This window comes from Artemia franciscana, chromosome 2 (genome assembly GCF_032884065.1).
Source record: "Artemia franciscana chromosome 2, ASM3288406v1, whole genome shotgun sequence".
In the NCBI taxonomy this organism is placed as follows: Eukaryota; Metazoa; Arthropoda; class Branchiopoda; order Anostraca; family Artemiidae; genus Artemia; species Artemia franciscana.
The window spans coordinates 8,313,039-8,329,786 of record NC_088864.1 but is presented as its reverse complement, the minus strand read 5'-3'; the positions used below and the strand labels follow the sequence as shown (position 1 = coordinate 8,329,786).

Sequence of the window (16,748 nt, the reverse complement as noted above, 5' to 3'; positions counted from 1 at the left end):
TTATTTCTCTAATAAAAATACTTGTTCTTAAAAAAATTGAGTCACTGTATATATTTATATGGATTGGTTTTAATTTTAACTCTTTTAAACTTTTGACTTTTTTAAGGATTTTTTTAAAATTATTTTTCTAGCAAATGAACAATGTGATCAAGTATTATTATTATTTTTGTATTAATTCAGATGCTTTTCTTGCTATTTACTTTAAAACACAATAATTTCATTCCAATCTAAAAAGGTACTAAGTGTTTAAAAAACATGCAATTACCAACTGACTATATTTGCTGCACTCTAAATACTCTTCTGGGAAGGATTTGTTAAGTTTAGCATACAGGGCAGGGATTAAAGATGGCAGCTCTCTCCATCTCACGGACGATACCAATGTCCCTTTCCTACTTTCACTTTGAGACAATAGTTTTGATCATTGTCTAAAGTATCATTTGTCTAATTATTTTTTATATTATATATAAAATTTTATATATTATTTTTTATAATATATTATATTTTGTCTAATTATTTTCATTTAGCTAAACTGTTGTAATGTTGTCTTAGTTATTTAGTAAACACATCGTATGTAAGAAAAAATAGGCAACATCAACACATTGTCAACACATCTCAAGATCCAAAGTCAACGCTCAACTATCTTTAGATAAACATGAAAAATAAATAAAAGTGTATAAACTGTGTCATTTGTAAATGATAATCTTTTCCAAAATTAGTCAGACCCAAATGGGACTTGTTTTGAAAAGCAAAGAAGTTCTTTGATGAGTTTTCAGTCATGGCAAAATCGACACAACCTATAAAGGCCCATGTCTGCTAACTTCAGTCAAAGAGAAGCTTTGTTTGTAGGAAAAGTGTCTGCTTTAATAAGAAATTTTCGTTTTTGTGCAACATTGATTGGCAGAGAATAAGATGCTACATCCCAGAGTCATGGGCTTGATCTCCGCAATAGGCGTAGATCAGGCAGATTAAACAGTGAGTAGATTTGAAATCATTCCCTTAATTTTTCTATATTACTGAAATATGGGTGTTGTGGTTTAATAGTTCTTCTCTTTTTACAGAAGCTTTTCTGTGTAAAATAAAATGATTATATTCATGTTCTCACCGTCACAAAACTTGGAAGGGGGAGGCATCATGAGTGCTGCCAGGAAATTTCCTAGGAGAGGGGAGGAGTGTTGCCAAAACATTTCCCAGGAAAGGGGATGATTGCTGCCAGGAGCTTTGTTTTTACCAATAATTGAATGGAACATTTCCTATTTTAATACTTGAGTATATTTTTTTTAATGTATTTTTGTTTCGCAAGGTGCATCGCCTTTGGTTCTCTTAATGGTATCAATGGCCTACATCCCTATAAAAATGATTTATTGAGAAATCTCACCTTCAAAACTGTAGGAATGATTTATTTATGATTCATTTTTGAAATTAAATCAAATTTCTAATAAACTGTTGGGTGGCTTCATTTTGTTAGAATTTGTTATTATGAACATTGGAATACGAACAATGAATATATTTTTTCAAAGAAGAGCGGTCATCCTTGTTACCATTCATTGTTATTAGTGACAGATTATTACAAGGGGGTTTATTCGAAAGAAAGTTTTAGGGCACATCATTCTTTTAAGCAACAAAATAGATTATGCAATAGGAAAGTGCCACACTTTAGCATTTTGGCCCGAACAAAACCAAAATGTTGTCGATAAAACTTCTAAGAACAATTAAAACGGTATTTATAACGCGTCCATGTGTCAGAGGCCACACTGGCGTGTAGTACACCATTTGTCCCTAGTCGAAGAGGTAGCCCATAAAAATGAACCGTTGCCATAGAATGTTAATCCAGTAATAGTCCCAAATAAACAATTTTTAATCTTCTGTTACCCCTCATTTGAAATACATGGCCTAACCGTTTTAACATTTTAAAGGATATTTTTAAGACGTCCAAGTGACAGAGGCCATGCTGACTTGTAGTTCACCATTTGTCCCTAATCAGAGAAGTAGCCATAAAAATGAGCCATTGCAATATATTGTTTATCCAATAACAGTCCCAAAAGAACATTCATTATTAATCTGCCACACTTCATCTCTAAAATGTGGCCTTACAATTTTAACATTTAAAAGGGTATTTTTAAGGCACCCAAGTGACATAAGCCATACTGACTTGTAGTTCACCATTTGTGCCTAATCAGAGATGTAGCCATAAAAATGAACCACTACTATATATTGTTTATCCAATAACAGTCCCAAAAGATCATTCATTATTAATCTGCCAAACTTCATCTGTAAAATGTGGCCTTACAATTTTAACATTTAAAAGGGTATTTTTAAGGCACCCTAGCGACATAGGCTATACTGACTTGTAGTTCACCATTTGTCCCTAATCAGAGAAGTAGCCATAAAAATGAACCATTGTTATATATTGTTTATCCAATAACTGTCCCAAAAGAACATTCATTATTAATCTGCCTCACTTCATCTGCAAAATGTGGCCTTACAATTTTAATATTTAAAAGGGTATTTTTAAGGCGTCAAAGTGATAGAGGCCATAGTGATGCGTAGTTCACCAATTGTCCCTAATCAAAGAAGCAGCACATAAAAATGAACCATTGTTATAGATTTTCTATTCAATAACAGTCCCAAAAGAACAATCATTATTAATTTGCCATCCTTCAACTGTAAAACCTGGCCTAACCATTTTAAATTTTCTTTTATGTTCCTAAAAGTGGGATCAAACCGCACTTTTCGTACAGCTGATTGCTTGATAAGCTGTTAGGCGAAAAAGTACCTCCTGAGATTATCTTTAGACAATCCCCTTGGAAACAATTGGAATTTTTCATAAAGATTATTATTGTTTTTTACTCATACAAAATATTTGTCCTTTAGGTTCTGTGGAAGAAAGGAAAGCCGTTGCCCGAGCTCTGAGAACTGCCACAAACGACAAATCAAGATATTATTATAACAAAGCTTTTTATGATGTGAATTTTGAAATTTCACGCATTGATAATGTAGTAATAGGGAAGCCTTTAAGGTATGTATAAAAAAATTTATTTGCAAAATAATTTCGGTTTTGTTTCCTTCAAAAAGAGAAAATAGAAAATCAGGCCTTACAAATTAATAGAACCAGTCTGTGGCTAAAATAAAGATTCACTTAGACCTATCTGCATAATTTGAAATTTCCAAGCGGATCAGGAAACAAAAAAAAAATCAACTAATTTTTACTTCTAATTTCTAATTTCTAATTACTAATTTCTTACTAATTACTAATTAATAATTAGTTACTAATTGATAATATTAATATTACTTAATATTTATTATTTTAATTGTTAAATTATTATTATTACTAAATATTTAAATTATTATTAATTTAATTACTAATTAATCACTAATTACTAATTAATTCTAATTTCTAATTACTAATTTCTTCCAAGATCAGTTTTCTTTTCTTCAAGTCTACTTACTCTGAAAATTTCATGCCGAAGGGAGAAAAAGAGTTTGTGGTTCATTTTACAGCCCAGTTGTTTCAAATTTTCCCCTCTTAGGTTCATTTTGCCAAGGTTACAAGCCCAGTAAATTGCGAGTCGACTAGAGTTAGATCTGTTTTGGGCCTAACCTATCGGTACAACAGTTTTTGTTCGATGGGTTTTTCTTGATTGAAATCAACTTTTTCCTTGTCTGGGTTTAACTGGGTAAGTTAAACCCAGTCATGGAAAGCAAAGTCTTTAGCCGGGTTTAAGGCGTATTTATATAAATGGCTGTCAAATGATTCAAGTCTTTTACGATTCACAATAAAATTTGACATCAAATAAATTATATTTTAGGTCTTTCCGTGGTTCATAAGCTAACTCTTTTTACAATCAATATGAACATGTTCATTTTCAGCGAAATAGGTCAAGAGTCTTTTACATTGCTCACTATGCGATTAGGGTAATAAGCCTACAAAACTTAGTAAAACTTTAGAGAATGATAAATCTTCTTCTTGTTTTAGAGGTTGTTGTAATGGTAGTGAGTTTTGAGGTTGAGTGCGATCAATGACATTTCCTTTGAGTGGTCTTTCGTGGTAGTATTTATGCCTATCGACGTGGCGAAATTTCTTTCATTGCTAATAAATTTACTAAGATTACCTTCAAAGTACTCTTTTGGAGAAAGGACGAGTTCTATTGGTGTCAGCTTGTAGGTTATAGCCATTTATTGAGAATACCATTTACAAATCCCGCAGTTATCGGCAGCATTCGTGAAAAGAAGCTACCACCCGCTTGAAGAAGTTGTTTTCTTTTAAGAGCCTTTCCCTTATTTTGCATGCTAGGACACATACAAGTGAACGATGTTGCTTTGTCTGTTGCTTAATTACTTCTGGCAGTTGAACATTGCCATCAGTTAAATTTACACAAAGCTCTGATAGGAGATTAATGAATTCTTTTTCAAGACCATGTTTGAGTACAGCCTTCTTAAGTCGTAGTTTGGAAAAACCTAAGTCAGAAAAAAAATGTTTGTTTTCATTTAGTCTCTTCAGTGTCATGATGGAAACAAATGACTTTTTTACTGTCTACTGGCGGATACACGTTAATTTTATTGTCAATAGTATCAGTGACAGCACGTTGATCCTCGGGTGTGCTTTGATTGAAACCCAATAGAATGTAGCCATAGGTTAGATTTGTAGCCTCTTAACAGTAGAAATTTCGGCTACTCAGGATAAGTTTGTTTGTTTAAAGTTATGAGGGAACTGGAATCACGAATAGCCCTGTAGATGATATAGTAAGTACAAATCAAAGCAAGTGTTCTTATATATTTACTCTGGTGAAAGAGATTGTGAAGGACAACACTTACGGAAGTTTTTTCATGATGAGATAGGACCCTGAATAACTGTAACATCTCCTGAGACCATTCTTCAATGGATTCAGCTAAATCATTGATAATCAACCACCAGTTTAATTAAATAAATTTAATTATTAATTATATTTAATTAATTATTTTAATTAATTTAATTAATAAATTAAATTAAAAATTATTTTAATTAATTAATTTTTTAATTAATTTAATTATTAATTAAAAAAAACACGTCGAGTTCCCGTATGAACCTTGCGTCTGATTTTGAATTATTGATGTTTTCTTATCGATTTTGAAGTTTTGTTTTGCCAGACATTGATGGTTCACCAATAAATGATCTGAAACGAGTTTTAAATTGATACATATTACCCTTTTCGCTGTCTAAATAAAACTAACCATAATAATTAAACATAAAAAAGAATTAGGAAAGGGAGAATTCTCCAATAACTAGAAGGCGTGGGGGGCAACACCTGCGGTGGCCAACAGGATGTGGCTTGATTCCCCCCCCCCAGAGGACACGGCAGTCGAGGCCCAGGCCCAGTGTTTGCAAAAATAGTATAATTTTAAACACTTTTTAAATTTAATAACAATTCAACATTGGGTAAAACATATGAAAAACACTGCTGAAACAGAGAGTAGTGCAAAAATGGACCCTCCTCCCGCAAAATATTAAATTTTTTCCTAACCGAGACGATTTCTATCCTCTACCCATACATCTTGATGCGAAGTTAGGTAATGACCGTGAGGTAGTACCTTCACACCGCCTAAGCATACATAGACCTTGTCCGATGTGGCTGACATGGCACTTTTCTCAACTCTAACTGTATGGTTTTTGTATTTTAAAAGAGAATCGCAATTACCTTCACTCTTGGAATTAAATTCTTTTCTACAAAGTTTCTGTAAACACTCATGTCGAAATTTTCCTTCACATAGTGTTCACCCCCTTGCTTGTTTCCACGCAGTACAAATTTGGACCTGCAAGCACACCATTGGAAAACAAGTCGCTCCCCGTCTTGGATTTTAGGTGTAATAGATTATTTGGGTCCTGGAGCCAAATTGGGTCCAGGGTAAATGGACTCGTCCCTGTTGGAATTGTTCAGCCGAAAGTTAATTTGCTCACTATTTTCCTAATCATCCAACAGATTCACTCTTTTATTTTTAACAGGATTAAATCAGTGTCTCCATAATACACTTGAACTTGTCCCTCCATTGGTCATTGAAGTATGCGCACATTATAATAAATTTCCAACATGAGTTTTTTGAAAATTTCTAAAATTGCACTACGATGAGCAATATTTTTATTTAAAACTACATTTCTTTATTTCCAATACGAAATGAATATATTAGAATCTATGATGGTAAACAATGTAAAGTTCAGACCTGCAAGGATTCAAGCATATCCCTTTGGGTCGGTTACAACGTCACAACGACTCCTATGGGTCACACTCTCGCACGATCTGCCCAAGGCTGAATCCGAAATATGCTTAAAAATTTATGTTTCAACCTTTGTCTTAGCGTCAGGGAGTTTACTGACAGAGGTATCAATAAACGTTTTCATATATGCTTTTGGTCAAATTGGAAGACTCTATGAACATTTGTGATTTTTGAAGGTTTCCAGTGCATACCCCCATCCTCTACCAAAGAAATATTATATGGACTCAGTGAGTCCCTACATATCCGTCTGCTTATGCACGGGAAAACAAGATCCTTTACCGAGTCATGAAGTTCTACTCGTATTTCAACATCAGTTTTGAAAAAACCATCTTTGCGGTCCATTCTCCTCAACAGTGGAAATTTCAGGAAACTTGGATCACAAGGATTGTCCAGCTATTTATAATTCCCACACTGCAAAGAGTAGTGAGACGTTGCTGACGGACAAAGGGAGCTCATATCTAGAAAAAACCACGTCCCGCTTTTTATTGGTGGTTTGTCCAGTCATGTTTCCAGGATATGATCTCCGTGAAAAATATACTCTGCCCACATGGATCTCTCTACAAATAAGTGTGAATCCCCGTCGTAAATCATGTCTATTTTCTCTTTACTGATTTTAAGAATTAAATCCATCACCAGATGAGGAGTTGATAAGAAATAACTTAAATTCAATCCATTCCCTCACAGATTTTATCCGTGCTTTTACATACAACATCTAGCAACGTCAATACATCACTTGCCAGGTACATTTTACAATAATCCTTACCATGTTTATACCCTCCATTGGCCCAAACTTTTTTAACAAATTCATTTTCAGTAGTAGTGCATTAAGGATCGTGAAGTGGATCATAAAATGCTTTTATGGGTGACAATATTTCCTCACGTAGCCTCGAGGTGGAGTCGTGGATTTCGTATGAGTTTATGCCCTTACACGTCAATAAATAATGTAATTCATCATTTGGAAAGTAATGTTTAAGGAGGTGAAAACTTTCAAAACCGTGGCCTTTTCTTAATTACGTGGCCTCGAGGTGGAGTCGTAGATGTCGTATGAGTTTATGCCCTTACACGTCAATAAATAATGTAATTCATCATTTGGAAAGTAATGTTTAAGGAGGTGAAAACTTTCAAAACCGTGGCCTTTTCTTACTTGAATTAATTGACAGAGTGATTCGGGGAAAACCTATAAGAATCTAAAAATATATTTATTCAAGCAAGTTTTACTACTATCAATTGTTTTCCCCTTAAATCTGAGACTAGCAGCTTTATAGATAATTTGGGTATGATTTTATAAGAAAAAGGACTACCTAACCATGTGCCATCTTCACATTTCTGCAAACGTGCCAACGCAGTTGATATGAGTTTGAAATTATAGTTAGAATTGTAAATGTTAACCAAAAGAAAGTATTGCTGCTTAGCGTTTAAATTACGAGATTTTTGCGCAAATCCACGAAAGTTACTCTTTCCTGATAAAATTGGGCTTCTCAAATGGTCATGGTAACGGATTGGCGTTTCCTCATTGCCCACACCAATTTACAAACTAAACACAGTTCCTTATTTTTAATAGCCAACTCGTCCACTGGTGACAAGACTCATTGAATAATTTACAACAGGCAGCCGTGAAACTGACTTAATAGCAGTTTTGATAAATGCAACCACGGCCAAAGCCACACAATCTTCCCCACCCAATGTCTTGAAAACCTCCACCAATTGCATAGTAATACTAGCATCTCTTTGTGCATAGACATAAGAGCACTGGCTTCATATTCTTTAACACAATTAAAGTTCAATGGATCATACACTTATTGGAGTTTAGCTTCGATACCTACAGCTACCTTTTCACTCTACAGGAGCGAATTTTGAAAATTCTTTAACCGAAAGATGGCATTGTCACCTGAACCTATCTCAATAGACTGGTACCCATGGCGGTTACTGTGGCTTAATTGGTACTTTAATTTTCATTCGGTTTGGAATCTAGAAGGACACATTGGACAATCGTTGCATTCTCCCCTCCCCTTTTTTTTTTTACTAAAAACCCGACTAATATTCGTATTTTCAAATAATTTTCAAATTGAATTGGGCTCTTTGGTCGGCTCGTAAAGAAGCCATATCCAGTGTCTCGCCGACTCAATGGACAGAGACCTCACTGAATGTATTACCCCTTTTTGTCTTTACGCTCACCCTGTTCAAATTCTGTGCCATAGTGTAAAACTACAAGACCAATATTTAAATGTTCATTAGTATTTTCAAAATTTTCTATAACCTTAAGTATTGCAGGATATTGATTCTTTAATCCCTCCCATAAGATACTTTTTGAAAAAGCTTCACTCATCAGTAATGATTTGGGGATAAAACAGGTGGCTCGGTAATCAATCGAAATTAGTCTCAAAATAAATAATGATATTTCTTTGAACAGGGACTTGGGGGAGTACTCACTAAATTCTTTATACTCAAATTTAATTAAAAATAATCTAAAAAATATTTCACTAAACCGATTTATATTAGTATTGAACCAGTTACAAAAATTTCTTTGAGACAGGCTGCCAAAAATGCAAGGTTGGCTCTGAGAATTTGCTTTTAATGACTTTGTTCTGTTTAGTTTGAATGAATTTATCATCTCACTTCATTCTTTTTGTCAGTCCTGGTTGAACTTCGTTGATGTAAGGATGCTATGGCTGTTTTTAAAAAGGTTAAAAAAAAAAGCCTTATTAGTTTTAATTCTCACATTTTAATGTAAGTTTATTTATATATACATCTTTTCTCTCTCGTTCTAGTATTGTGCCGAGGACGGCCCTTCGACAAAGTGGAAATTGATTTCCACTGTCTTGAAAAGATTTTCCCTATCGTTTCTACTTTGAATTTGTTTGTTATGGAAAGGTAGTGTGGTCTTCGTCACTATTTTTCAGAAGAATTCTACAACAAATCTTCCTTTAATTGGTCGAGCCAACCTGGATCCACTTTATTGTCAGCCCCCTCAGTCGCGTGGATTTCAGTTGCGGCTTAACAAAAGAGAATAAGAAGTTATTTTCTACTCAAACAATTATGATATTAACCAGAAAGGGAAAATTAACCTAAGGCTCTGTACTCTCATCATTTGAGTTGGCAAAAACACTTTCATCGTGATGAAAAAACCTGTTATGTTTTTTTAGGGCCAAGACCGCTCAAACCCCTCCTCCTCAAACAAGACCCCAAACAACTTGATCATATTCTTTTTGAAATGGCGCAGTTTTATTAAGCTAGAAAGAATGCATTGTATTAGCAATGTTGAAAAACCTATAGCCATTTTTGAGAACCAGGGCTCTCAAAGCCTCTCGTCAGAGGCAATGAACAAGGCCCACAGCAGTCCCTGCTTTTCTCTTTTTTAAATAGTAGAGTTTTATAAATCTGAAGAGGATTCATTATTTTAGCAACGTTGAAACCCTATAACTTTTTTTTAAGGACCAGAACCCATCAAAGCCCCTCCTCAGAACTATCGAGCAAGGCCCCCAACAGCCCCAGTAATTTTACCTTTATTAAGCCGAAAAGAATATATGATTTTCAAATACTGAAAAGCCTCTTTCTTCTAGGAGCCACGGGGCACCAACAGCCCCGCATTGAACTTTGGCTCTCTTTATGGCCTATTACCCTGACGAATATGCTACTTTTTCAGGCTCTTGCCTTGTGTTAATATTAAAATGTATTACAAAAACGTATAATAAGCCCTCAAGCTTTTTGAAAACTATCGTTATCTATGATTTTTCAATTTTTTTATTTATGATAGAATTGGTATATCTTCGGTGCTTTGGTCAGGGAGGGTTGAAGTCATCACAGAGGAGCTGCAAGATTTTCAAATCTTGAAAATCTTGATTTGATTTTCAAATCTGCAGATCATTTTCAAAAAATTCAAAATTGAACAAACTTCTTTCGTTTTTTGGGTTTTCCAACGGGCATTTTATAACTGGCTGTGTTGGATACTGTTAGTTTACTGATGCTTATTCTACCTCGTCCCTCTTTTTGTGTTCTAAGTAGATTTAACCTTATAGAAAATAAGTTTTTTTTTTAATTTTTAGGTATTTCTCAAGTTTCTATTAAACAAGTATAATTTTTGATGAGACACCATAGATTTTTTGTATTTTTTTTACCGCTGAAATCAGATCATTAACATGAATCAAAATAAAATGGGACCAAGAACAGATCACTGAGGGACGCCATAAGATACTTCAAAAGAGCTCCTGAAAAGCGGATCAATTGAAATAAGCCTAACAGAAAGATATGAATCGAACCAAGAAAAAGCGTTTGATCTTATACCAATATGTGATAGTTTACAAAAAACAATCCGATGAGTCAAGGAATCAAAAGCTTTACGAACATCCACAAATAAAGCTGCCGGGATATGACCATAATCTATTGCCGAATGAATGGAATTCGATAAAGCTGCGCAAGCATGCTCCGTATAGTGACTCGCTCGGAATCCAAGCTGGAAATCATGCAAAAATTCCTTTGCATCCAGAAAACTAAGAAGCCTGGATAGCATAGCCTTCTCAAAAATTTTGTTGAAAACAGACAGGAGAGAAATTGGCCCAAAATTAGCAGGATGACTCCGAGAACCACCTTTATACAGCACTATAGCCTTAGGTCGCTTGAGAGAATCAGGGAAAATATTCTTTCTCGAAAGACTGATTGACAAGCTTAGTCACCGGTGACAGAATAGCAGGTAGAATGACACGGATCACCCTTATAGGAATTTTGTCTGGTCCTGAAGGAAATGATCCCTTAAGAGCATTCACGATACGAATTACCTCAAATTCAGAAACAGAATTCAAGACCATTGACTTTAAACATGAGGGTCCAAGATAGGCTCTATAATCGCAACGAGAAGATGTAGAGCTCACAGAAGAAGCAGTTGCCTTCCTTATATTAGCAAAATAAGAGATAAGCTCTAGCTGAACATCTGTATCTCCTTGGACAGTTTTACCATCGAGTATAAGCATTGATGGAACTGAAGGCAGAGGAGGAGTAGGTCTAAGAACTGAATTAATTAAATACCATGTCTTCCTAACATCCTTCTCACATTCAGAAAATTTCCTATAATAATACTGAGACTTTGCCTTCCAAAACAGAGAATTAAATATACTCCTATAGGCCTTGAATCGTTCAAGATGAGCTACAGATGATGAAGCCTTGTAAAGCTTCTACAAATAATTTTTCCTTTTCCAGCTTTTATGGAGACCTGAAGTCATCCATGGATTCAGTGGTGCTATCCTTTTTGAAGTATTGGGTGCTGGACCCTGATTGCAAATTTCCAGGATTCCTTCTTTTACTGAATCATAAAAGGAATCAAAAGAGCGGTTAAAATTTGAATCAGAAACCAAATTATCCCATGGTAGATCAGCCAGACGAGAATTAAGTAGACTTTAGCTCAGTATCACCATAACGGAAAAATGGGAGATTAGATAGTGATGCTATACGCTGTACTTGATCAGCACTATTATATCGAGAAATAGCGGGAAAATGATCAGAAATATCACTAACCAGCGGCACCAAATTATCTAAGACATCTAGTGACGAAAAAAATATTATCAATAAGAGACGCATGCGTGTCAGTAACTCGGGTTGGTATACAACCTAAGGTAGTGTACCCGAAGAGAGCATCATTGACAAAAAATCAATAGTTGAAGCAGAATTTTGATTCAGCAGGTTGAGGTTAAAATCATCCATAAGGATTAGTTCATAGGGATGTTTTTGGACTGAGTCCAAAACTTCTTCAAGAGTTTTCATAAAGAAGGAATAGACCCACTAGGGGACCTATAAACCAAGCCCCCGGCTAAATACTTTCGCATTGACTTAATCTCAATAAAAAGGGATTCAAAGATTCCTTCCTCACTTCTGCTCAAATCAATTTGGACATTATATGCAAGACAATCAGCAATATAAAGGACAAGGCCACCTCTCGCCATCTGTTTCCGATTCAGCCTCTCCATCCTATATCCTGGGATATCTAAAAGGATATCCTTTTTTTAATCCAGGAGAGTTTCACATAATGCTATAACATCAGGAGTTCCACCACTAACAATCCGTTTCAGCTCATCAAAAGACTAGCAAAGTTCCTGAATGTTAAGACGAAACACAGAGAAAATATCATCTCGTTTAGAGGAGGCAGAACCATTCAATTGCGAAACATACTTGCTTTTATAAGCCGAAGTAGAATCACTATTCTTCTGATTTCTACTTCCAATTATTATATTTAATTATATAATTTAATTATTATTAATTATATTTTCAATATCTAAAGGATTATTCTGTAATTCAAGTAAACGTTCCCCCAAAGAGTTAATACCACCCTGGCCCCTAATAGAAATCGGCAAATTACTCATGGTGGATGACAGTTCCCCTCCACGACCAAACCCACCAGACCACAGGTATGAGGAAAAAATATAAGGAAAAAAGCAAAAAAACAATATAATCTAGGTAAGGATAAATAAAAATTATATAATGAAGGTAAGGATAAATAAGAAAAAGCAGGGAAAGAGAAGAAAAAAGAAACAAGGAAAAACTAAGAAATAAGCAAATAATCTGCACTGGAAATATAAGCAATTCTTTCATAATCACAATAATAATATACGGAAAAATCAGTTTGTGAATCACTATAAACGCAAAAAAATTATTGTTCTCCATAGGAGGGGGGTAGCCAACGAGACAAAACAGAAAAAAGACAACGGTAAAAGAAAATAAGCAAGGTAATTCACAAAAAAGATCAAACAACGAAGACACAACAACAAAGACTACAATCGAGAAATAAAAAAAAAGATACTAATCTAGAAGGTGTCTTAAATCTTCCAAAGCATCCTAGAAGTAGCTTCACCTGGTAGGCGGGCAAAAATACGGCCTAGGTCCGACCAAACGTTCTTTGCTCCAAACTTATCTCTAGCACTGTCCAGGATAATCTTACGCTACTTCGTGAGATATTCATTTACAAAAACACCTGATTTCGCTAGCTTAGTCTTCGCTTTAAAGACAGTATGCGCAACATTTTTGTTAGAAAATTTGACGATCACAGGGGCAACTCGACTTTCATCTCTAATCTGAGCTGCAGGGTTGGGCAAACAAAAACGTTGTATAGAAAGAATTTGATCACTCATAAGAGCACTCAAGCCCATCTTGCCTTTTATAATATTGTGCATTGTTACTTCAAGGTCAACACCAGGGGCCTGTTTGACCCCTACAAATACAAGGGAATCAAGCTGATCTTCTTTTTGATATTCATCAAGTCTAATTTCCATTTTTTCAATACGATTTTCAAGCGACTCTATTCGAGCTCTTAACCCCTTAAGCACTATGCCAATCTTATCAAGTTTTCCATTGTATTCTACTGATAATCCATCATAAGCTTGGAATATTATCAGTTCAGCGGTACCTGGGTTGATACTATTTTTTTGTGCTAGCTTTTCTGTGACCAATTTCTCGATGTCCTTGAGCATATTTTGCTTTGTCTCTGCTAACTCTTGTTCCGTAGAAACTAACTTTTCAACAAGAACAGCTCGATGATTTTTCAGATTTTAAGCCAGTTATAGCGGGGGGAGCTTCTTTTGAATACTGTAAGTAGTTTTCGGCCTTGAAATGCCTTGTTTACGCTCCGTTCTGTTTTTTGTGATGCTTCTTTAGACTTTTCCGCATAGAGAACTAAATTTACTTCTAAAATTGTCTGAAGATCTTGGGATCCATAAGAAAAAACTAGAAATTTAGGTACTTTTTCTAATTGAGTATTAACGTCTACAATTCTTACTAGCCAAAGCGGGTAATTTCTGAATTTTACCAACACCAAGTCCCCTTTCTTGAACTTGCTCATTTTAAACTTCAGAACTGGCTAAATTAACTTAAGAAAAAATAAGAAGTCAAGTATCAAATTTCAGACCTGCTAGAAATTTCTGCCCTACTCTTATATCCAAAGCTGCTATCCAGTAAACCACAAAATAGTCAATAAATAACAATGTGTTATTTCAACTTAATTAATAACAATGTGTTATAACACTGTAATAAACACCAGTCCAGTTCAAATACGGTTTTTCACATAAGTAACTCTCCAAGTACGCAGAGATGTTCACTGAATGAATGCTACTGAAATACTGATGCTACTCTTATGCACTCTTATTTGAAGTAAAGGACATATTTTATGCTGCCCAGTAACTTGTGTATTATTCAGGTCTTTCCATTAATTTAACAATCGAACTGTTGTTTTCTCTGGGCTGTAGAAAAAAAGGCTGTCTTTTTTCTTGTTGCCTGAGGGACAAAAATAAAGATTTTTCTACTCGATTTCTGAGAATATTTTTTTTTCAATTCTGATTCAAAAAGCTCTCTCTATCAAACAGTTCGTGGTAACGAACTGTAGTAAGGAGCGACCCGGCTCAATAGTAACCAAAACTCTAAAAAATAGAATTTTGATGCTAATACATACATCAAAAGAATCGCATTTTAATGCTGATTTTAAATATATAAGTTTCATCAAGTTTAGTCGTACCCATCAAAAGTTACGAGCCTGAGAAAATTTGCGTTATTTTAGAAAATAGGGGGAAACGCCCCCTAGAAGTCATATAATCTTTACGAAAATCACACCATCAGATTCACCGTATCAGAGAACCCTACTGTAGAAGTTTCAAGCTCCTATCTACAAAAATGTGGAATTTTGTATTTTTTGCCAGAAGGCAGATCACGGATGCGTGTTTATTTGTTTTTTTGTTTTTTTGTTGTTTTTTTTTCTTTTTCCCAGGGGTGATCGTATCGACCCAGTTGTCCTAGAATGTTGCCAGAGGGCTCATTTTAACGGAAATGAAAAGTTCTAGTGCCCTTTTTAAGTGACCAAAAAATTGGAGGGCACCTAGGCCCCCTCCCAAGCTAATTATTTTACCAAAGTCAACAAATCAAAATTCTGAGATAGCCATTTTATTCAGCGTAGTCGAAAAACCTTATAACTATGTCTTTGGGGACGACTTACTCCCCCACAGTCCCCGTGGGAGGGGCAACAAGTTACAAACTTTGACCAGTGCTTACATATAGTAATGGTTATTGGGAAGTGTACAGGCGTTTTCAGGAGGATTTTTCTGGTTGGGGGAGGGGTTGAGAAGAGGGGGATATGCTGGGGGAACTTTCCATCGATAGTTTGTCATGGCGGAAGAAAATCTCCATGAAGGGAGCGCAGGATTTACTAGCATTATTTAAAAAAAAATGAAAAAATAAATATGAAAAAGTTCTTTCAGCTGGAAGTAAGGAGCAGCATTAAAACTTAAAACAAACAGAAATTATTACCCATTTGAGGGGCTCACCTCCTCCTAATACCTCGCTCTTTACGCTAAAGTATTTTTAGTAATTTCAACTATTTATTCTACAGCTTTTGTGATTCTGGGGTCATTCTTAATGAATTGGGACAAAATTTAAGCTTTAATGTAAAGAGCGAGGATCTGACAAGGGGGGAACCCCCTCATATATGTAATAAAAATATGAGAATACAAAAGTTCTTTACTTAAGCTAATTTATAAGTTACGTAAATCTTTTACTAATAAAAATATTCGTAAAAAATCAAAAATTCTAGTTGCCTTTTTAATTAACCAAAAAACCGGAGGGCAACTAGGCTTCCTCCCCCGCTCTTTTTTTCTCAAAATCATTCGATCAAAATTATGAGAAAGCCATTTAGCCAAAAAAAAAAAAAAATGCAAATTTTGTTTTAATTATTCCTCTGCGGAGAGCCAAAATCAAAACATGCATTGATTCAAAAACGTCCAGAAATTAAATAAAAAAACAAGTTTTTTTAACTGAAAGTAAGGAGCGACATTAAAACTTAAAACGACCAGAAATTACTTCGTATATGAAAGAGGCTGCTTCCTCATCAACGCCCCGCTCTTTACGCTAAAGTTTTTTACTGTTTTAAAAAGAAGAATTGAGAGAAAGAGTCAAACTTTAGCGTAAAGAGCGGGGCGTTGATGAGGAAGCAGCCTCTTTCATATACGAAGTAATTTCTGGTCGTTTTAAGTTTTAATGTCGCTCCTTAGTTTCAGTTAAAAAAACTTGTTTTTTTATTTTTCAGACTTGAAACGCCTACCCTGCGATAATTTTGCATAGTAGCTGGCATCAACCGTTGCTTTATTGTGTACATTGCGTTAGTGACACTTAGATTTTTTTCCAGTTTTTTTTTTCAATTTTGAAAATAATTAATTCTATTTTTTTCTAGGGTTCTTTTTACTGTTGTTAATAAACACGAAACGAACAGTAGTGACATCGTTGCTACTCTAAGTCTTTATTCAGTTCTTTACACAGGCATTCCGTCAAGGTTGGTTAAAAAGGAGACATTTAGCCATACTATAAATCCTTTCTCAAGTAAGTATATTTCATCAAATGAAATTGAAATTTTGTAAAATTGAATTTTTTTAAGGTTAAAGTTAATTAGATTTTTTAAAAGTATATTTAATCAGAGGCAAAAACTGGGAGGGGAGGGGATTGCTCCCTAGATTATATTGTTCATATATATTTTTTAAATGCTT

At 34.8% G+C, this 16,748-nt stretch overlaps 2 protein-coding genes across 3 annotated transcripts in view; both read left to right on the top strand.

Moving 5' to 3' along the window:
* The window catches only part of LOC136037006 (ribosomal protein S6 kinase 2 beta-like), an 884,370-nt gene that overhangs the window by 223,319 nt on the left and 644,303 nt on the right, over positions 1–16,748 (top strand). The gene's annotated exons all lie outside the window — the stretch shown is intronic.
* Positions 1–16,748, top strand: part of LOC136036996 (annulin-like) — a gene marked incomplete at its 5' end in the record, with an annotated part of 59,797 nt that overhangs the window by 19,714 nt on the left and 23,335 nt on the right. The window contains 2 exon segments of the mRNA XM_065719398.1: positions 2,872–3,016; positions 16,439–16,584. Coding sequence (XP_065575470.1) covers positions 2,872–3,016; positions 16,439–16,584 — 291 coding nt within the window.